At 51.5% G+C, this 21,755-nt stretch overlaps 1 protein-coding gene across 1 annotated transcript; it reads right to left on the reverse strand.

Moving 5' to 3' along the window:
* Positions 1–1,792: 1,792 nt before the first annotated feature.
* SALL4 (spalt like transcription factor 4) lies at positions 1,793–15,784 on the reverse strand. Its single transcript, XM_063404185.1, has 4 exons — positions 15,415–15,784; positions 5,902–8,430; positions 5,009–5,316; positions 1,793–3,946 (listed from the first exon to the last, which is right to left on the reverse strand). Exons 1-4 carry the CDS (start codon positions 15,482–15,484, stop codon positions 3,533–3,535), a joined length of 3,321 nt encoding a protein of 1,106 aa, XP_063260255.1. The 5' UTR covers positions 15,485–15,784; the 3' UTR covers positions 1,793–3,532.
* Positions 15,785–21,755: the final 5,971 nt, after the last annotated feature.

The following is a 21,755-nucleotide window of genomic DNA, read 5'->3' on the forward strand; positions in this document are numbered from 1 at the left end:
GACAGCCTAAAAGAAATCTTTCTTTAGAGGAATACTTGAGGTAATACATTAAGGTAAAGCAAACACACTTACTGTTAAGATGTGTTTTAAGCAATGCAATGCTTAAGTTTAAATTTAACATTTTAAGCAAGCCAGATTTTACCTTAGCTCTTGCAAGCACATATGCTACTTACACAACTGCAAATCCTCAGTGTGAGGGGCACAGTAAGCAACAACAAACAGGAGCAAGCACAAGCCCTGCAGGCAAGAGGAGAGGCTGATGGGCAGAGACAGCGCACACGCCGAGCTCCCTCTGCTCTCACACCACTGCAGCCGCCTCAGCTCGCCAGACTGGCTCCTGCTGCACGCCAGCAAAGGCCACAGCACAACCAGCTGTCTCTTTTCATTGTTAAAATGCAAGTGTAGATGTTACAGTAAGCTGAGCACGCTTGCCACTGTGGCAGTTCCACCATGCTGACTCTCAGAGGGTGTTGGTTCTCACACACGGCAGAGCAGGCACTCCCCAGCCCTGCCTGTTTCAAACACTGCCCTGCAGCAGAAACATCCCTCTGGCCATGTCCTGCCATGGGAACAGCTTCAGGGAGGTCCTACCTGATACCCAGGTGTTGTGGGAAGATCCAGGGCTTGCCGGCTTAGGCAGGAGCTGCCCTGTCACCAGGCTGGCACAGCGCTGGGCACGGCCAGCGCCTGGCACTGTGCCCTGGAGAGCAGAGCCTGGGCCAGGTCAGCGTGCCAGGGCAGGCACAGCCAGGCTGGCCAGGTCAGAGTGCCAGGGCAGGCACAGCCAGGCTGGCCAGGTCAGCGTGCCAGGGCAGGCACAGCCAGGCTGGCCAGGCCAGCGTGCCAGGGCAGGCACAGCCCAGGGTGGCAGGGCAGGCACAGCCAGGCTGGCCCCATGCCCCAGGCTGCAGGGACATTGTCCCTGTGTGCCAGGGCCCCGTGCTGCCCTGCTGGGCCAGCAGGGTGTTTGTCCTCACTGTTTGTTTCCAGACAAGCACCCAGGCTGTGCAGAACTCTTTCCTCACCTCCCCTCATGGCCAACCTGCTGAACAACACACCTCAGTACACCATGAATATGGAATTGTTCTGGGTGGTAAAGAAGAGGCAGAGACCAAAAAATCCAACCCACCACTGCAAGGGCCAGAGCTTCCTGCAGCTCAGAGCTGTCCTGCCCTGCCTGCACCTTCCTTCACAGCTTGCAGGCAGGGATGAGAAGTGTTTGCTTTCTGCCTTTCTGACTGAGCAAGGAGCACCACAATCAGGCAGCTCTGATGCTGGAAAGGTGCAGCTTTAGTTGGTTGTGCACCCCTTTTCCTCCTCTGTTGCCTCCCAAGGGAAAAATACATTTGCTGGTTTACAATGCAAGAATCAGGATCTCAGCACTTTTCCATTTTATCAGGGCTGTTCTCAGAACTGTTTTTCTTTGCTCTTTAGGGGAAGTTATTTATCCCTTTTCTATGCAGCCAGCATCTTCAGGCACTGGCAATTTGACAACTTAATATTCTTTTTCCCTTTGTTGGATGATCACAGTACAAAAATGATTGCACATTTTCCTGTCATTTTCTTCTAGTGTGGAAATCAACATCCCTGGCACGTCCCAACCCCTGCATCAAACCCAGCTGCTCCTGAGGAGTGGATCTCAGACTGCTCCACAACTTCCCAGTTCCTGTTGTTCCAGGTACTGAGCTAAAGCCTAAATCCACCTGCATTTTAAATCCCTGGAGTGCAGCAGCACGCTGCCTCTCGAGGAGACAAAAAGCCTTTTTGCCAGAAAAATGTTCAGCACCAAGTGTGAAAAAGCCATCCCAAAATTTATTCTCAAAAATGTCAACAGAAACGCATCAGTAGGTACTCAAAACTACAGAGTTCTCAGAAGTCATACATTCACAATGTAGAAATGCAACAATTGGGATGCCTTTTGTGTGGCCTATGTAACAATATCCATTTTACAGTGTAAACAGGTACTGGTATGTTCTTACCCACAAGTCCAGCAGGAAAGGCACAACTCGGCATACAGAGATCATAACAGCAAGAATCAGGTGCAACAACATCACACAAACTTTTGGTAAATCTGCATTTTTGGGGCCTTCCACAACAGAGACTGGGCTTGAAGATTTCCTGCAGTCACAGCCAGGTTTCTTTCCCTCCTTCAGTCCTTCCACAGCAAACGCTCCCTTTGCAGCCTGGTTCAGATCCCATTACACATCCAGTTCCAGCAGGCCTTCCAGAATAGTGGAAGGTCAGTCCAGCAACTCCTCAGGTGCTTCCACTAATAATACATCAGGTTTTGGTTTCACATAGTGCATGGAAGCATCTGCTTGAATCTCAGTCATTACAGTGGTCATTATTAGAAAAAATAGACACTACAACTACAAAAGGAAAAAATGAGGTAGATAGCTTAGAATCCGGATGACTATCCCAGCAACCTTCATACAACACACACGGGTCATTAATTACCATTTTGGTGGGATGCAAGCTCACAGACCACCAAAAAAAACCTTAATGACCAGCGTAGGAATGCCATCCAAAAACCCACAAAACGTTTAACCTAAGCATGAATACTTCATATTTAAATACAGGTTTACACAGACTGATCTCCTAAATTATCCAAACAACAAAAAAAATAAAAAACAAAAAGTCTCTTGCTAAGGAAACCAGTTCCCACGGCAAATTGCAACAGTCACCTGAGATTCCTTGCAGAGCTTTTAGACCTGACTTCCCAAGGCAAGTCTTCCCTTTCGAGAGGAAACAAATTAAAAAAAAAAAAAGTATATACATACCCACCCATGCTTGTTTGGGGCTCTTGGTATGGAAATAAAACATCCAGGAAAAACTGCACATCTTTGGAAGCAGGAATTTTGGCACTATACTTGAAGGACTGTCCTAGTAGTAGTATTAAATAAGCAGCAGTCAACACAAAGAATTAATTACTTAGGAGCAGTGACTAAAGAAAAACGGCAACTTGCTTCTCATAGAACTTCTGAGGGAAAAAAACCTCAAAGGAATTAAAAAAAAAATTGTAGTTTTTATAGCCATTATTAAGAAAAAGTACATTCAGAAACCACACAGAGCCAAAAATCCAAACAAAAAATTCTAAGAGGGTGGCAGACATTCTAGGATATTTACCCGCATTAATAGTTTCCATTTCTCATCAGTAAATAGAAGCTTTTCCATTAACAGTAGGTTGTTTCCACTCTCCTCAAAACCCCCATTATCACTCTAAACAAAGAGGTAAATATGCTAACCTTTGGAATTTCAAGTTGCAGAAACTTCTGTAAGGCTGTACATGTTAAAGTCACACGTAAGAACTACTTTGCAAGACCCGCATCTTTCCAAATAGAAGGAAATCCTATTCTTTATTAATTACTATTTGCAAAGCAATATCATGATTGTACTCTGGGCAACTCTTACAAAGACAACCATAAAATCATTTGCACGTCAATAGGAAAATAGGAGGCCGAAGTGGAATCTCTTAAAAATATACGTTTGTGTCTATATATCTCTGTTCTGTAGGCCAGCTCCTCCCGAGCCTTCAGCTGACGGCGATTTTGTTCTCCTCCAGGAAGTGAGGGAACTGGTGCTTTGGCACACTGTCTGCAGCAGCTCCCGCCGCCTTCTCCGCGTCCGAGGCGGCGCCCGCCGGGGCCGGGTCCCCCTTGGTGGCCGGGGCGGAGCTCAGGGGGGACCCCCCGGCCATGGGCACGGGCAGGGCCCCGCTCTGGATCACCGAGATCTCGTTGGTCTTCACGGCCAGCCCGGTGCTGAGCACGGCCGCGTACTGGTTCCACACGGCGGGGTCGATGCTCACCGAGGGCGCCAGCACCTCCTTGGGGAACATCTCCGACACCTTCTTGGGGTCGTTGCCCAGCAGGGCCATGGGGTTGTCGATGGACAGGCGCCGGCCCCGCCTGGCAGAGTTGTTCCACATGTGGGTTCCCACGTGGACCTGCCGAGAGGGGGAAAGCAAAGAGGAGCGTTAACGCCGCGGGTCTCTCCTGGCGTGACCCAAATTCTGCTCTGCTTGCAGCCAGGTAGCCCAGGGAAGTCAGGCTTGCTCCATTTGCATTCAGGTAAATGTTTAAGCTGGGGGTTCTTGCCAGAGTTCCCTTCCTGGCATGAAGAAGACAGAGTCATTCCACTGCCTGACATCACCGTGGCTCTCTGGAGCTGGCTGCTGGAGGGCTTGGAGGACTGTGATTTACACCTGGAGTAAATGGTGTTGGCAAAGCCACCCTCTCTCCCCCCAAACAGAGGCCAATTATCTGCTGCAAACAAACCACACTGAAAAAAATACTGGGTAATGCAAAAAACCACCAAGTAATTTGGCAGAGAGGTTCATTTAATCTGAAATCTTCCACACCACATTCTGCTGGTGCTTCCTGCAAGGCACTACTCACACACTGCTGAGTATTTTCTCTCCCCACCAGCACTTATCCAAGAGGGCTGAAGAGCTTGAAGAGGTTCTCACAGAGAGGGAGAAGCCTCTGAGCAAGGGAGGGAGCTGAGTCCCTCAGGGGAAGTGGATTCATCTGGCAAAGGGACAGACTCACAGCACTTCTTCAGCGCGTGCTTAGACAGTCCCCAAGCACTTTGTGCCATCCCAGGATTATCCTGATTTATCCCTCCTCATCTCACAGAATTCCAAGCAGCGCAGTGTAATGCATTTACTCAGCAGGCAGCACTTTGTAGCAGTCTATGAAATGCTTATGTCTTGACACATCCAAATCCAAATTAAAAAAGAAAGCAATCTGCTTAGTGAGGGCTAAGCCTTCCCTTCCATCCCAAAAGGAAAGTCAAGGACAGTGGCAAAGACCTGTGGTCACAGTGACCTCAGTAACACTTACACAAAAAACCGTGTGGAGAAAACTCAGAAAGGAGACAAGAGTCAGAAGTACTCGAGGAACTAAAAGAAAATCAGTGCTGTCCCAAAGGCAGGTCAAAGATCAGGAACAGTCCTTCCATCCCTGGTCTTAGTTTCACAAAGGAGAGGACAGCAGACAGGACCCACCTTCAGGTTTCCTTTGGTGGTGAAGGCTCTCCCACAGATGGTGCAGGCGAAGGGCTTCTCCCCGGTGTGGGTGCGCTCGTGGATCTGCAGGGCGCTGGCAGAGGAGAAGTTCTTCCCGCAGGTAGTGCAGATGTGCTGCTTGGCAGGACGGCAGAACTTGGGCCGTGGCACCAGCAGAGGGGCCACCCCCGGGGACAGCGCGGGAGGCCCGATGAAGTGCCCAGTGCTGAGGGGACGCTCGCTGGGCAGCTCCATCTTTATCAGGGCTGGCGGGGCCCTGACAAAGGCAGCCGGGATACTGCTCCGGCCTGGAAAGAGGCAAAGGTGATGCTCAGCCCAACCTAATTCTGCTCCCAAGCTTAAGCCTGGCTGAGACTCGAGGCCCTGCTTTGAAGCTGCATGTGCCTGAAGAGCACACCCGCAGAGCCCAGCACACTTCCTAGGATACCCCAAAACAAGTCAGTTCCTCCCTGGGTTTGCTGATGAGCTTATGAGTTAGAAAGTCTTTCAGGTCAATTTTAGATCAACCTTGACCTCAATTCTAAAGAGCCTGAAAACCCCAAAAATTCTTTCAGGGTTTTTATGTCACACTCTTGGGATAAGCAGTTTTCCCTAAAACACAAATGTGTATTTTTAAAGAGCTATAAGGAGATACCAAGTGAGCCCATGAAAGACAGCAAGGACACAATCTATATTCATTTTAAGGAGATGACAGCACTAAAGCCTTTGAATTTTGGGCCTGACTTAGGAAAACCTTAGAGGGACCTGTGCCCCTATAAAAACAGAGGAACAGGAAGAGGGGAAAGCTGAGGAAGTTTTGTTCCCTGATGGTCCTTTTAGGATTGATTTCCTACTGCCCCACCCCAAATCCCTGCCAGCCTTTTCTTACTCACCATATTCTCCGTTTGCAAAGTGTAGCCCAGGCTCTTCCTTGATGACCTTCCTCCCGATATTGCCGTACGTTAAATCCAGAGCTCCCACCACCCCTTCCATTTCTGCGGGAGCGCTCTCAGGCCCCTCCGGTTTGCTGCCCGTGCCCGACTCCTCCTGGCTGCTGAAGGCAGGAGACTTTGAGCGGACGCTCTCGGGCTGGCTGTTGGCCGGGGACAGCGCCTGCAGCGACGCGGCCTCGGAGGCGGCGGGGCTCCGGCCGTTCTGGTAGTCGGCGTCGCCCGCCACCGAGCACGAGTCGTTGGTCATGCCGTCGCTCTCGGCCGAGCCGTTGTCGCTGGACTTGAGGCTGCTCTGCCGCTGCAGATTCAGAGAGGAGGCGACTGCCTTCACCTGACTCTCCAGTGCCGTGACCCCCGAGAAGGCGGCGGCCGCGGCGGGCGACTCTGATTGTGTGTCGTACGGGGTGGGAGGTTTGGAAGAGCTCCTGGGGCCGTCCTGAGAGTCCACGTCGTCCTCCATGTCTATGCTCTCCACCACGTCCTCCGGGCGGGCGAGGTCTCCGTTCTTCTCAGGCACAGCAGGGTCCACGTCGGCGCTGTCGCAGGGGGGCTCTGGCACGGGGGTGTTGGGGATCTGCCCGCCCATGTGCATGCGGATGTGCTGCTGCAGCACCACGGCGTTCGTAAACTTCTTCTGGCAAATCGGACACGAATGCTGCATCTTCAAGGGGGTATTGGCCCGGTGGACACCATAATGAGTCTTAAGGTTCCCTTTAGTGGAGAAGGCACGGCCACAGATCTTGCACTTGAAAGGCCTCTCCCCGGTGTGGGTGCGGTAATGCATTTTGAGCGAGCTCTGGCAGCTCAGCACTCTGTGACAGATCAGGCACTCGTTGGGGTCAGCACTGGATTTGTCAATGTTTTCAACCAGCTGCTGGAGCTTTGATGTCTCTGAGCCTTGCTCGTTTGACCCACTTACGTGGAAGATGCTCACGCTGCAGGTAGCTTGTGGAGAGCTCAAGCTCTGCTCCGACTCGTGACCGACTGCCCCCGAGGAGGAGGAGCCGCCCTCGCTTTCGGGAGAGGGCCTGGACTGCAGCTCGCTTGAGAAGGGACCGGGCAGGGACTCCTTGATGCCTGCCAGGCTGGAGATGGTCTGAGGTGTGCTGGTAGCCACAGAGGTAGGCAGAGTTGTTAGGAGAGGTTTGCTGTCCACAATCAGGTTGGACTCATCCAGTGGCACAGACATCCCGTAGGGGATTCCAGTGCTGGTAGGAACATTGTCCAGGTGCTCAGGAACTGGGTAAGGATTCATCTTTATGTGGGGGTACTTGTCTTTGTGACGCTGAAAATGCACTTTAAGGTTTCCTTTGGTGGTGAAGCGGTTCCCACAGATGTTGCACTTATAGGGTCTTTCCCCGGTGTGGGAGCGGAGGTGGATCTGCAGGGCGCTGTCGTTGCCGAAGACCTTCCCACAGAACTTACACTTGTGTTTGAAGAACGGCTCCTCCGCGCTCGGCTTGCTGTCAGACACGCTGATGTTGGGGGGTTTCCCCTTGCCCTTCTTCGAGGAGTCCATCACGGACGAGACGGCCGACAGCGGGTTCTGGAAGATGACCGAGCCGGAGGACTGAGGTAGCAAAGGATTTGGGAACTGGGAGATGGAGCCCGGGAGGCCTCGGCTCCCGTCGGGCTTCAGGGGGAAGGAGGAGGAGAGCCCAGCAGCCAGCGAGCTGGCGGCTGCAATGCCAGTGTTAGAGTGAGGTAGTTTTCCTTGCTTCAAGGATTCCAGGGATAGGCTCTGGCTCCCGGCCTTCTGCCCGATCAGAGCCACAGCGGCCGAGAGCTGCTGGGACATGTGGGCGCCCAGGGCTTTGAGCGGGTCGGTAGCAGCTGCTATGGAGGGGTGCAGGGCGTGGGGAGCCATCATGGCAATCTGGATGCGGATCTGCTCCGTCAGCTGGATCTGCTGGAGCTGCTGCTGCTGCAAGCACACCAGCTGCTCCAGGATCATGGGGATGGCGTTGAAGCCGGCCGCCGAGGAGGAGAGGGCGTCGGACGTGCGCTGGTTCACGGCCACTTTGGTGCCACGGATGGTCTGCAGGGTCACGTTAGTGTTTGGGACCTTGGGCTTTGGTAGATAGCTCAGGCCGGGAGCCGCAGGCGTCAGGGGGGGTTCTATTTTAAGGTACATTCCTCCCACCGGCTCAGCATCCATTTTTCCTTCTCTCTTCTCCGCAGAGCCGGCGCAGCCCTTGGCAGGGATGTCCTTGCGTGCCCTGCCATCCCCGCGGTCGCTCGGGAAGGTCCCCAGGGGAGCCTCGGGGAAGCTCTCAGGGGGCACTGTCCCCTCGCTGTCGTTCATGATCAGAACGGGCGGGTTCTTAGTGCAATTTTTCTTATGCTCCAGGAATTCAGAGAGAACAAAGAATTCTGCACAGCATTTCTCACAGATTTTGGTTTCCTCCGTGCGGCACCTTTTGGAACTCATTTCACCATCTCTATCACCTGGGACGTCTTGTGGACTCCCTTAAAATAAAAGAAAGTCACATTAATAATTGCTAGATTTAGACCAAGCATTCACTATTAAGATCACTGACTCCACATGAACTGCAAATTAAAGATACAAGACACTGGAATCAAGTTTGCAGATCAATCTGAAACTCTGCTCTTTGTTTTGATGCCAATTCCAAAAAAAACCCAAAGAAATCTGCATCTCCGTTCAGTTCACAAGAAAAAAACATATTATAAAAGGACTCTCACAAGGCTCAAGGAAAAGAGATTTATCCCAAATCCCTTTATACAGGTAAAAAACCCCTAGAACAGTCCTGCAAGGCAGCACCTGCAACACAGCTTACAAGGAACACAAGGACAGAGGAAGCACTGAGCAAAATACCACAGGAGTTATTTGCTCTTTGCACCTCAGGTTCTAATTCTTTGTTAACCAACAATCACAAATTCATACAAGACCGTTTCCACAGGAATTTTGAGCAATTCTTACTGTACCGATCTAAACGACTTTCACCCTGCAATTATGAAATAATTACAAGCCAAGAGGGCTGGCAGCAGCAAAGCAAGGCCAGTATTAGCTCTGACATCCTTCTAAAGCAAACACACCCCAAAGTAATCTCTACATGGACACAGTAGCAATGAAACTATTAACACCACAACTTGATACACAAGTAAGTATGAGCTCCACTGATACTGATGATTATTAAATTAACACAAATAACGAGTTCTGCTTGTAAAGCCACACCAAGGCATTTCTGATCCTTGCAGGAGGCCTCGCTGAGCTGCACGCACACCTCACCCACCTTTGGGAAGGGGCAGGGAAAGCCAGGCTGGGCTCCCAGTCCACTCCTGCCCTTCCACCACCAGCGCCCCACAGCTCAGGCTGAGCAGAATTTGCGCACAGACCAAAAAAAAAAAGAAATTCGGGGAAATATCTGCGCTGGAAGAGGTGAAGAGAAATTATAACCAAAACAGGATGTTTTTGCTCAGCCTTGCCATCCTTCGAACAACAAACTTGCAGCCCTCTGGAGGCAGAGCAGGGCTCGGGGCAGGAGGGCTCAGCAGGGAAAACTTCCCAGGGAGGGCTCCAGCAGGATTCCAGCCCCCATCAGCTGAAAAATGCTGCAGCTCGCTGGAATTGCCCCATGTTTGAGAGGTGCCAAGGCTGCAGTGACTTCACCTGCCACTGTCCCAGTGGGGCACACGGGAATGGTGCCACTCACCTGCCCCATTCCTCCTCACCAGGCACCCCCGGGCCCAGGTGAAGCCAGGACTGCCCCAGCTCAGGAGCTTCTCGAGGCTTGGGTTTGTGCAAGGTGTGTCCTGAGCATGGGAACCATGTCCAGGTGACAACTCAAGGACAGGACCCTGCTTGAGGGGGTGTAAATCAGCTCTGAGGGAGGATACTGCAAACCCTGCCAGTGCTTACCTCAGCAAGGGCACTGTGTGTGCCCAACAAAGCAAACTCCAACCATTTAATGTTGTGTGGCATGAGGAGCACGTGAGAGCTTGCTTTTGAAAATAAACGTTTGATCAATCACAAAAATCCACAATTATCAGAGGCTTGTCCTGCTGTGATCTGCAGGGCCATAAAGCCAAACCTGCACAAGTCCTTGAACGGGCAGGGAAGGAGTAATCACAGCATGGCTATGATCAAAAATGTTTGGATGCCTCCTATTTAAACAGGGAGAATTAAACACTTCCCCTTCAGCCCAAACAACTCCCCTAAGCAAAAGAAACAAGAACAGCAGCACCCATCCCAAACATCATTAAAGTGCTGTCTCTAAAGCTGATTTCACTCCAAACACACACAGAGAAGTCCAGCCCACGGACAACTACAACTACTACACGATCAAGAATAGAATAATTTAAACTCCTTTTGCAAGAGTCTGAGCAGATATACTTGGAAAGAAGGTACCTGGGTAAAAAAAGACAATAAACTTCCAGAACTGCTCCACACTGACTTGAAAGGTCTTTGATTACTTTTCTCTTTCACAGAACACACTAAAACATGAAAATCTCTCTTTCAAATCCTTAAGTGTTTGGGGCTTTCCCAGTCCCATCTCCTAGGCAGAACAACACTGTTTCCACATCACTAAATATTAAAAAATAACCTCAGCTTTTACTTTTTCCAGTGGCACAAAAATGTCTGCACCACTGCCCACCCCCAAGGAGATATTCCAGGATAATGTCTAGACAAGTCCTCAAACTTTAACTGCTTCAAAGCATCCGATCATTTATCTCCTTTCCCTTGATAATACTTCTTATTTTTCTACTTCTGCGCTGATAAGATCACTCTGCATTCAATGCCCCTTTCCCAATCTCCAGCACAGCCCACGCTCCTCATTTGCACAATTCTGGAACTCTGGTAACTTTTCTGCCTCTGAGCAGCAGCTGGCACCTCAGAGAAGGAAACTCCAGTTTCCTTAAGGTCCCTGTGCTGGGCAGCAGAGGTTGGCAGCCCTGCCCTGTCACACATTTTGGTTTCCCTGACAGTGAAGCATTAGCTTAGCACTCTGAATAAATTCAATTCCGGGCTTGAAACGACTTGCTGCATGACAAATAGGGAAGCTAGGCATTATTTTCCCTTTTTACCTTAAAGAAAGGGTTCTAGACAAAATCACAAGTAGGGCGCTGGGTTATTTTACAGTAGCTGGAATAACAAAGGAGCATCTGATTGTTTCTGTAAAAAATCGTGCTGATTTGTAACTACCCCCTCTCCCCATGCCAGGAGGGCAGCTCTGCCACCGACCAGACCCGGCACTGCCCTGCCACAACAATTCCTTGTGCACTCCACTTCACCCTCTCCTCCAAAGGCTTCCCAGGGATAGCACTTCTACTGTGGGGTGGTTTTTTTTTTTATCTCCCCACCCCCGAATTTCAGGAATGTTATCTCTCAGCATCTAGTTATCCAATAAGTTAGAAGAATGCAGTAAACCCAGCAGGGGGGTTAGATTGAATCACTGGCAAATGGATGGAAAAAATCCACTATTGTGTAGGACAAGGCGGTCATCGACAAGGAAGGTTGATAAAATCCACACCGCTCCAATTATTTACTTTTTTTTTTTAAGGAAAACAGTAAAAGGGTGAAGTAAATCTGGTTTGATGCGATTTCAAGAAGGGTGCTGCTGGCCTACCACTCACCTAAGCCATTAGCGACTTTTTATCAACTTTATTTCACGTGAATTGGGATGAAACAGAACTCAAGCTTTCCCACCCACTTTTTTCTTTTTTTTTTTTTTTATTCAGGACTTGCAATACCTTTGGTGAGCTTACTTTCCTCACAGCCTACATTTGATCAACTACCTTAAAGGTTAACAAAACCGTGCACTTCCCCGGTTTAAATTAACTCTTGGAGGATTGATGAGCAGCGCTCCCCGCCTCTCCTGCACATGAACCCTCTGCCATCAGCTCTGTCCTCTCAGGGTGGCGCTTCCCCCCTGAAAAGCGGGGACTTCCAGAAACTCTAAACTGCCCCAAATCGCCCCTCTCCCGCCATCAACCACCATTTAATGCATTTTAACTGCGACAAAATCACCTTCTCGAGCAAGTAAAACGCACGACAGAGATATTCCAAAGGCCTTGATGCTTTCTACGCTGAACTCATCAGCTCCTTTTCCTACCCAAGAAAGAGGCAGAAACGCGTTACACCCGCACTCAGCATTTCACGTGCTTACAGGGCTCTCTCAAGGCTTTCATTATTTTATTACCCACTCACTAATCCACCCCTTGGCCCGTCCACAACTGCAGGCGAGATACTCAGAACAAACCACAGAGAAGAAGCGCTTGCGAGGAGCACAACAAGCGCTGAGAGCCTCGGGGAAAGCGGGGACCGATGGCGGTGGGCACCGAGGGACCAGCCCCGCTCCGAGGGGCCCGGAACCCCCCGGGAAAGGGCCCGGAGCCCCCACCCCCGGGGAAAGGCTCCGGAGCCCCCCCGGGGAAAGGGCCCGGAGCCCCCACCCCCGGGGAAAGGCTCGGAGCCCCCACCCCCGGGGAAAGGTCGCGCCCGCCGCCCGGAGCTGCCGGGGCCGGTCGGTGGAGGGCACTCCTGGCCCGCGCTCCGGCCCCGCCGGGCCACCGCCACCCCGGGCGGGGCCACCGCCACCCCGGCACCCACCTGAGCCTCCGGCATCCCCCGCACCGCGGTCTGCAGCCGCGGGGGTCGCTCCGAGCCCCCCCGAGCCCGCCCTACCTGCCCGGCGGGCGCAGCTGCGCGGCCCGGAGCGCACTTAAACACTCGGCCGGTGTTAGGAGCGAGCTAAACGGCACAAACCCCGCTGCCAAGGTCAATTGCATGAGAGTCCTAATTGTGAGCCTGACATCAACTTACCACCCACAGCAAGCAGGAGGAGGCAAAGGTTAGAGCAGCAGCTCTGTCAAAACGTCACATGCGGCCGAGCCCGGCGAAAGGGCTCCATCCCTGCTACCAATATAATGTTTCACTTACGCAGAAGGAAAAACAAGCCGGGCATCGGCTCCCTGCGCCCCCCGGGACCCTCTTGCCAGGGCTGCGGCAGCCCGGGCACGGCGGGGATGCGATGGGATGCGATGCTCCCGCAGCCCGGGGCTCCCGGCCGGGCCAGCCAGTCCCGACAGCTCCGGGCAACCCAAACCGAACCTCAGACAAACCAGCACAAAACTTGGGCTTCCCTTGTCCAACCTTTCCTTGTCCAACATCCCCCCTCCAGTCCTACAGAGCTCAGCGCACCAATCGGAGATATGACTGAAGCAAAGCTACGCTAATTTTACCCTGAGGGGGGAAAAAGAGAAAAGTTGCAGTTTGATACTGTATTTTTAAGAATGAATCCGATTTTTAATGGCAGCAATCCAGCACAATAGGCATTTTCAAGCCCTTTTGTGGAAATGCTAATTTTCAGTATGTCGCATTATTCCCCTGTGACCACCTGCTGATTTTTTGACCTGTTAATGGATCCCCAGGTTCGCGGGACACTTTAACCCGCTGCATTGTTCACAGAGGTGGGTCCCAAATCGCTTTGCGGGGAAAAAAAAAGGGAATACTTGCAAAAAAGGAGATAAGGGCTTGATTTTATTATTACGATTATGTGTATATCCTCGCTAATGCCCCAGACAAACCCCTGCGGAATTTCGACTTTGTTATGCAGCTCCATCGCTGATTATTTACGGGCACACCTGGAGCGGGCAATATCGCGACTCTCTGGGGGACTGGCGGGCGGTCCGAGCCGCCACCCCGCAGCCCCGGGGTGAATTTCAGAGAGCGGGGACGCCCCAGGACGGGGCTCAGTGCGGGACCCCCCAGACCCACAGCACCCCACGGGCAGCAGAACCCCCCGGGAGGGACCACAGCTCCCCCAGGCTCCCCGGCCAGGGCGGCTCTGAGCGCTCCCGGAGGGAATTCCATCCAGGGTAGGGTTGGTAAAATTGAGAACGGGAGGGGAGGGAGAAAAAAAGCCCGAACAACAATAACAAAAAAGCAGCTGGCCATTGCCCCGGGAGCGCGGTGCGGAGCGATCCTCCCTCCCTCCCTCCCGCACGCCTCCCCCGCCCCGCGGCCGCATCAGCGGTGATTAACCCTTTTGTTTCAGCGCGGGGCCGGAGGTGCCTTTCCAGCAGCGGGCAGAGATTTACATGTGGAAACATCACCTCCATCCCCCAACCTAACCATATGCACAAAGGAAAACAGTCATGCATTAAACATGGGATTTATTGCCTTCTGGCCAGCATGCTGTTTCTTAAGTCACCATTAACCGGACCCAACAATTGCACATTTCGACTCAAAGAAGAGAAGGGGGAGGAGGGGAAAAAAAAAAAAATTAAAGAGCCCGAACCTCCTGCGGACTGGGAATAAGCAGATCCCGTAATGTGCACGAGTTTTGATCAGTTCTAGGCACGGAAACAAAACCAGTCCCAAACGCAAGCAAAGAACCCAAAGAAAGTTCTTGGGGGGGCACACGGAAAAACATCGGGGCACAACAACCACAACAACTCGGAACAAACGCTCCCCAGCGGGACGGGACGTGCCCTGCTCCGGCCGCGCTCCGCCCGGGAGCGGGACCGGCACGGCGGGAGCGCCCCGAGCCCCGCACCGGGCGCGGGCAAAGCCGGGAGCGCGACCGGGAGCCGCCAGCCCAGCCCGGCCCGGAGGATGCTGCTGCTGCTGCTGCTCCGGGAGCGCCGCTCCCGCGGGGGCCGGCAGCGAGAGCCCCCTCCGCCCTTCCCTTCCCCTGCGCGCCCGCCCCGCCGGGAGCTCCCGGCTGGTTTCAGCCACAATTTCCACTTTTCCCGTAGCGCGGCCCGGGAACGCGAGCTCCCCAAAACCGGGGAGAGCGATCCGCGGTGGCCGAGTCCCCCACGCCGCCCAAATACAAAGCGCTGGCGCACACCCCACATTAGCTCACCGGAGTTATTTTAGGAAGTCGGAAATCAAAGATGGCTGGAGGTCAAGCTACAAAAGGTCCAGGGCGATTGTGATCTCCAACAGAAATAGTCCGAGCGTGGAGGTTTTTACCCCCGGTTTTTTTTTTTTTTAAGCCCCACAAAAATTCTCATCGAACTCCCGACAAAGTGCTAAGTACCCCGAGGAAACGCAGCCCGAGCATTTCCTACCCCTCCGAAGTTGTCTGTAATTTCTCCCCCTGCCCCCCCAGCCCTTCACCCCCATCCCCCCAATCCCCCCGCCCCGGGAGCCTGCGGGGCTCCCGTCCCACGCGGCCGCGGCCCCACGCGGGACCCGGCGGAGGCTCCGCGGGCGCGGGGAGCGTGCGGGGCATCGCGGGGCCGCGCAGCCAAAAAAGCTGAACCCCCCCGAAAACAGCGAGGAGCCCGTGCCTCGCTCAGCCCCGCGGGGGAGCTCAGCCCCCCCAAAAAATAACCCGGGGCGAGCCGAGGGTCGGCTCCCGGCGGAGCCCGCGGGGGGAAAGGAGCGGGGGGTGAAACACGAGGGTGGAAGGAGCCCCCGGGAAGCGCCCCCGCAGCAGCCGGGCCGGGACCGCGGCCGCTCCGCGCCCCCCCTGCGCTCACCACTTGCAGCATCTGGGGGCTGCTCCTCGGAGTTGATGTGCTGGGGCTTCGCCTGCTTCCGTCGCGACATGGTGCACCAGCATCGGGAGCGTGCAATAGTAGCAATTATTTTCCTCTTCACAACAAATTCCTAGAGTTGGGAAATTTGGGCGGAATGCGCATGTCAGAGCAATTATGATTATCAATAATGCATTGCGATTTATCATGGGTCCCTGACGGCTGATTGGCCTGAGTCCAAGGGCTCACAGATTATTCAAATCAGCCCCATTGATCCGCGCAGCGGGGCACGCTGGGCCATGTAGTCCCCGCGCCCGGCCCGCCCCGCCGGGCGACAAAGGCGTGAGCGCCGCGGGGCCGGGGCACCCCGGGCCACCCCCGGGCCACCCCCGGCCACCGGGGCGGCCCCGCCACCTCCCCGAGTAAACAAACAGCCCGTCTCTGCAGCCTGCACACCGACAATACCTTTGTTGTCTCACCTGCGCCTTGTAGATCGTGCTTTAAAGAGTTTTGTTGGGTTTTTTTTTTCCCCCCTCGCTCCTCTCCCCTAAAGCAAGCAGGAGCCCAGGACAATGCTCATCCTTTCCTCCCTTTGTCGCTCGATAAGGTGGCAAAGGGAAGAGCCCCGGGAGCTGCAGGGGCCAGCCGGGGTGGAGTGGGCAACCGGAGGGGCTTTAAAAGCGGATGCGGAGCGCGCGTAATGAGGCTGCTTCGCTTCAGCTGGGTGAAAACTCTTTACAGTCTCGCTCTATGGGATGCAGGCGAGGCTGAGCAAGGAGCATTAAAAACAGCGAGTGAAAACGCGAGGCACGTGAAAAAGTTGAGGCAGCAGCGCTTTCAGAGCGCTTTCCCGCACTGAGCTGACTGCGTTAACGCAGAGGGGAATAATCTCCATCTTTACTCCCCTTTTCGCTCCATGGGAACGTGAGCCACGCGTCAGTGTTCCCCACGAGCCCCAGGAGGGTGGCCCCGGGCTGGGTGGCACTTTGGGGACAGCCCGTGTGGCTGGCGGTGACTGCAGGACCCGGCTCAGCTGACCTGTGCTAAAGCCCCCCAATGTCACAGCGGAGTCACCCCAACCTCTGCGACCCCCGCTGAAGCCAGACGGGTCTTGCATAAGCAATAAAACATAAAATAAAAACATAAACATAAAAATGTGAGGAGCCCTGAACGTTTGGAGATGTGGACTGCAAAATCTGTGTGGGACACACGATTGCTCTTTGATTTAATGTAGAACGACACACACGCCCCTGTCTGTCTATGAAAACTGGCGTGGTTTGCTGGAAAACACCGGAGAGATTTGTTTGATGAAAAGATGATTTTGTTGATTTGGGGGAGGAGACGGGGTGAGGGTTCAGGAGAACCAGGTTGAGCCGAAGGCACGCTCAGTCACTGCGTTCATCAGTGAACGATCGGGCAGGCTCCGTGCCTCAGTTTCCTGCCTGTGCACTGGGCAGGGACATCCACCCGCGGTGATGGGGCCGTTCAGGAGGGTGGAAACCCCAAATCTGACTCGGCAGCAGGAGGGAGGAAGCGATGGCACCTCAGGCAGCCTCACAGCTGCCACCACAGGACATTGCACAACACCGCGGGCTCGTTTCACCTGGTTCTTCACTGGCACTCCTACCCTGCAAAGCCCCGGGGCTGTACAACATTTACTCGGTGCTAAATCTGTGCTTGTGCACAGTCATGCCAAGTACGGGTCAGGATTGTCTTTATTTCGGTGGTGCTTGAGGAGGGGGGACCTGGATGGGACAGGCATGAAATATCTTAATGCTGTAGATCTAGGTGAGCAGGGCATCCTGATCTAATTAGTGCTGTGTCCTCCGGGGGTGGGCTTTGTTTTCATAGCGTCTCACAAGGGGGTTTTATTTAGCTAAGGATAACACAAATCTTGCAGAGCAGGAGGTGTCACCCTCCTCCGTGAACAACTACTGAACATGGAGGTCAGGGGACAAATTTTGGTTTCCAGGCCACTTTCTTCTGCAAGCAAAAAAATGGTTTTAAACCCCCACTCTTGATGCACTTTAATGGGCACGGGACATCAAGAGAAACTGTATTTAGTAATATAAAATGGAAGAGATTAACAGGTATTTGAAATAGCTGACCATTTTTATCTGGTGTTTACTCCACCCCCATGTTGCCCGAAGAGCTTCTCTATATTTGTTTGTTTAACCAACAGTTTGAAATGCTCTTTGTTCCCAAAGTGTGTCCTGAGGAAATAGACTGTTAAACAAGATTGATACCAATCGACCCACAGATAGATATTCACATTGATGGATCCTCTCCTTTTACACTTGATATGCTCAGTATGACCAACTGATTTTCAGTTATTACACAGAAAGCTCCCAAGCCACACTGATGAATTTATTAAACCACGCTGGTTTATGTATCCAGCTGAGAGACTGACAGCCCTGTACAGTAGATCCATACTTAAAATAGACAACTCCTGTGGAGCATTTGTACTGAATTTAAAGGAATATATTATATGAAATCAATAGAAGTTTTGGTATTGATTTCACAGGACTGGGATTTCACTCAGCACTGCTCTAAAACACGGATAAAACAGAATGCATGGGAAGCATTAGTTTAAAATAAAAATCAAAAAGTTGCTGTATTAAGGGTTGGAAAGACAGCAAAAGTAGGCGAAAGAGCACAAAGAAAGTGAAAAATATGGGGAGGAAGAGGAAGAATGTGACCAAGGGAAAGCTGTCCTGGTTGTATTTTTCTGGGAAGGTGTTCCCACCAGTGGTGGTTATAAATAGGCGACCCTGGCTGATTACATCATATGCAAAAGGCATTTGGCTTGGCTTTAGCACGATCATATGGATTAGCATGATTACAGCTCCTGCATTTGAAAAATAACAGGCTTCCTTTTCGGGCTTGACATTTTATTTATTTTTTTAAGCAAAGTCCAGAGGAACAATCTTCTACCACCAACAGAGCTGCGGCATCGTCCCTGGCAGGGGAATCTGCAGGAGCAGCAGTGCAGTGAGAGCAGGAATCTGCAGGAGCAGCAGTGCAGTGAGGGCAGGAGATCTCTGCCTCTGCAGCACCTGGAACTCCTGCACCAGGAGCTGTTCCTAGCAGCTGGCTCTGCCCAGCCCTGGGATTCCCGTCCTCCAGAATATCACTGCAAAATTCTGACATCTGTGGAAAGATCTGCTGAGGGTGTTTGGTGGAGATTTATATATTGTGTCTATCTCCCTACTCACCCTTACTGACCCCCACCGAGGGAAAGGACATTGGCTTAGATCCTGTTATCTCCTCTGACCAGCTCAGTTTGTGGCTGGGAAGAACACACGAGTTTGAAACCTGAGTCTCTTTTTTATGTATTAAGAAATACATATTTCTGGATACATACTGAGAATCCAAATGTAACTAAAAACGTCTTTTTTAGGTATGTGTTACCTACATCTTTATAGCTTGGAGAGCTGAAAAAGGAGAAGGTGTTTGAGGCACAGCAGTTCACTGGGCTGAGGCATTCCTGCCCTGCTCCCTGCCAGACAAAGCTCCCAGGGCTCATCCCCCCTGCCTGGGAGACACCCTGAGCTCCCTGTTGGAACATGTTGAGGGAGCTGCAAGGTTGCTGCTGTGAAGCTGACCACAGCTCTGCAGGCAATGTAAATCGGGCTGATTAACATGCATTGTTGGGCCAGTTAATCAAGACTGAGTGCAGAAACCAGACTTTCAAACTGAGAAGCAGTTCATAAGGGTGTTAAATTGAATATTGGCAAGGGCAGTGACTCCTCCCAATCCCAGGCCAGACTCTATCCCAGTCCAAACTCAGGAGGCTCCTCTTTAAACTCCGGTTATACCATTATAACTATGATAATGGAGGGATTTTTTTCCTCCTGTATGGCAAAATGAAGTTTATGTTTTCCCTTAGTCCATCCTCTGCCGTCCTCTTTAGAAGCTGCTGAGCACCTTGGTCAAACCTGGTCACAGGGGAGAAGTTTGAAGACAAGAGTTTGTGCTAAGGGTGTGACAATCATCACCTGGAGAGAGAAGAAAGATCCGATTTGATGTGGTCATTAATTGAGTTAATTGGAAGCAAGAATTAGGGTTCAAACCTTACCCACAATCAAGGCAGAGGGCCCCAAAGTGGGACTGAGCAGGGAAAACACTGAGGAGTGGGAGAAGGATGGAGAATGATCCTTTAGGAGCCTCAGGCGCGACTCAGGGAGCAGCTCCCTGCCTGGCCTGGTGGTGCGTTGGTCCAGCTGCAGATAATGCAGCAGAAGCAGCTTCCAAATGGGAATTGTTCATGCAAACACCACTGAGCCATCACCTGAGCCATGTTCCGGGGTTTTATGTGTATTTTCAGCCCAATATAATTACACGATGCCCTGTTCATCACTAAGCTTTGGGCTGAAGTTAGAAATGTCCTTTCCAAGCCCAGCTCTCCCAGACGAGGGAGAGGAATAGCACAGGAATTGTAACTTTTTGGAAGATCCACCGAGGAGCTCCCAGCCAGGTGGAATGAGAGGCATGTGGGTTAGGCAGGTAAACAAACAAACCTCTGGGTGTTTGCTAAAATGCCTGAGCGTTTCACCTGCCAGGAGCAAACTCGATCAGCTCTGACTTCTCACTGCATGAGGGGTGTCCTTGTGCAGCACCTTGTGTGGGATGTCAGATGCAGTCTGAGGGCTCCAGCTTTCCCCAAGAACACGTGTGTTTTCCAGGATGGTTTACATGGGTGTTAAGTGAATAACATTCCCCCTGCTCTGCAATATTTGTTCAATTACAAACACCTACTTGCTTCTGAATAAACCCAAGATCAGAGGTGGGTGTAACTCAGCTTTGTCCGCTGTCTTCTGTGAATTTCGTGGCCCGGTGATAGATGGGGAGAGTAGCAGGAATCCTGTGAGATCCTTCCCTCCCAGACAAGGTACACAAACCCTTTCTTTTAGCACTCTGCTGTAACAAGCCTTGGGAGAGGTCTCATCATTCTCCCTTTTTGCAGCAGTGGTGTGAGGGTGAGGCAGGGCTGCCACAGCCTCTGCTCAATCCCCTGCAGGCTTTGGAATTGCATTATGAGGTATATATATATATATATATATATATTTTTTTTTTTAAGGGAATACCAAACAATATCTGAACGTGCCAGTGAAATACTGAATCAGATGGCAATGAAAATACAAATGAGGCTGCCCTCCCCTGTGTCCGTGTCTCAGAGAACCTCGATGGGAGCGCAGGCAGTGCTGCTCCACAATCCATTTGTTGTTCCAGTGTGTGTTATCCTCAAAAGCAGCTGGTGGGAGGCACTGGAACACGCTGCCTGTCCTGGCAAGGGACTGGCTCTGGTTCCAGGTCTGTTCCTGGTATGGGCACAGAAAATCTTCTGTGTGGGGATGACTTGAAACAGCAGCTGGAGAGAGAATTATCAATTTCCTTGCTCGTGTCAGCGCAGCACCAGGATCGAAACTGAATTATTTTCAGATGTCAAAATACCACTTAGCAGGGGGCTTTTACTTAGTAAAATTAGCTTTCATTTTCTGCTTTTATGACTATGATTAATAACATTTTTTAATGTGGGAGACCTAATTCCATTTCTTCTGCTATAGCAGTTTTTCCAATTACTTTTATCAGTTACATCCCAGTCCCAAATTTGGCTACTTTCCATATGGGCAAATTTGGTTCATTCCACACCTTATGAAGGACTGGCAACCAATTGTTGGTGGAGATTCGGAGCAGGTTTGGGAGGTGCCATCTGCTCTTTGAGAACTCAGCTTTTTTTAGTTAAAAAAAAAAAAAATCACCAACTAATAAATCCCCAAATCCCTTGTCTTCAACTGTTATGGCTGGAAGTCAAGAGGAAAAAAACCTCAAACTAAAACATTACCACTTAAAACCATGAATAGAAATTAACAAAAATTTATCCAAATAAAAACTGATGGAAAAAAAAAGTTGGTTTTTTTAATAAAGTGTTAGCTTGGAATGATGACTTGAATATCTAAAATCACCAAATTTAATGCTCTACTCTTCATGCCAGGAGGGAGGGGGAAATGCAGAGGATAGGACAGGATGATCACTCCTCAGCATCTGCAGAATTTACTCTGAGTGTTGTCCTGGTACCAGGAGCAAAGTGTGGAACAAACCCATCCCTTCCTTCTCCCCATTCCAGCTTTCCTACAGGTGAGTTCCTGTCCAGGACTCAAAGCTGCTGGCATGTTCTTCCTGCCATAATTGTCCCAGGAATCTGATTTCAATGCATTATCTCCTGCTTGGATGACATTTCCAGTGCCATTCTTTTATATGAACTGAGGGATTTTTGTCTGGATTTTCAGAGGTGCTGGATGCCACAGCAGAAGGAGCCACTGAAGCTCAGATTACACTTTTAA

This window comes from Prinia subflava, chromosome 8, assembly GCF_021018805.1.
Source record: "Prinia subflava isolate CZ2003 ecotype Zambia chromosome 8, Cam_Psub_1.2, whole genome shotgun sequence".
Classification (NCBI taxonomy): domain Eukaryota; kingdom Metazoa; phylum Chordata; class Aves; order Passeriformes; family Cisticolidae; genus Prinia; species Prinia subflava.

Excerpts from the sequence above, each read along its gene's own strand:
- SALL4 (XM_063404185.1), bottom strand. The coding sequence starts at position 15,484 with ATGTCGCGACGGAAGCAGGCGAAGCCCCAGCACATCAACTCCGAGGAG. Across the intron at positions 8,431-15,414 it reads GCCCCCAGATGCTGCAAGTG|GGAGTCCACAAGACGTCCCA; the intron begins GTGAGCGCAGGG and ends TTTTATTTTAAG. Across the intron at positions 5,317-5,901 it reads CTTTGCAAACGGAGAATATG|GCCGGAGCAGTATCCCGGCT; the intron begins GTGAGTAAGAAA and ends GCCTCTTTCCAG.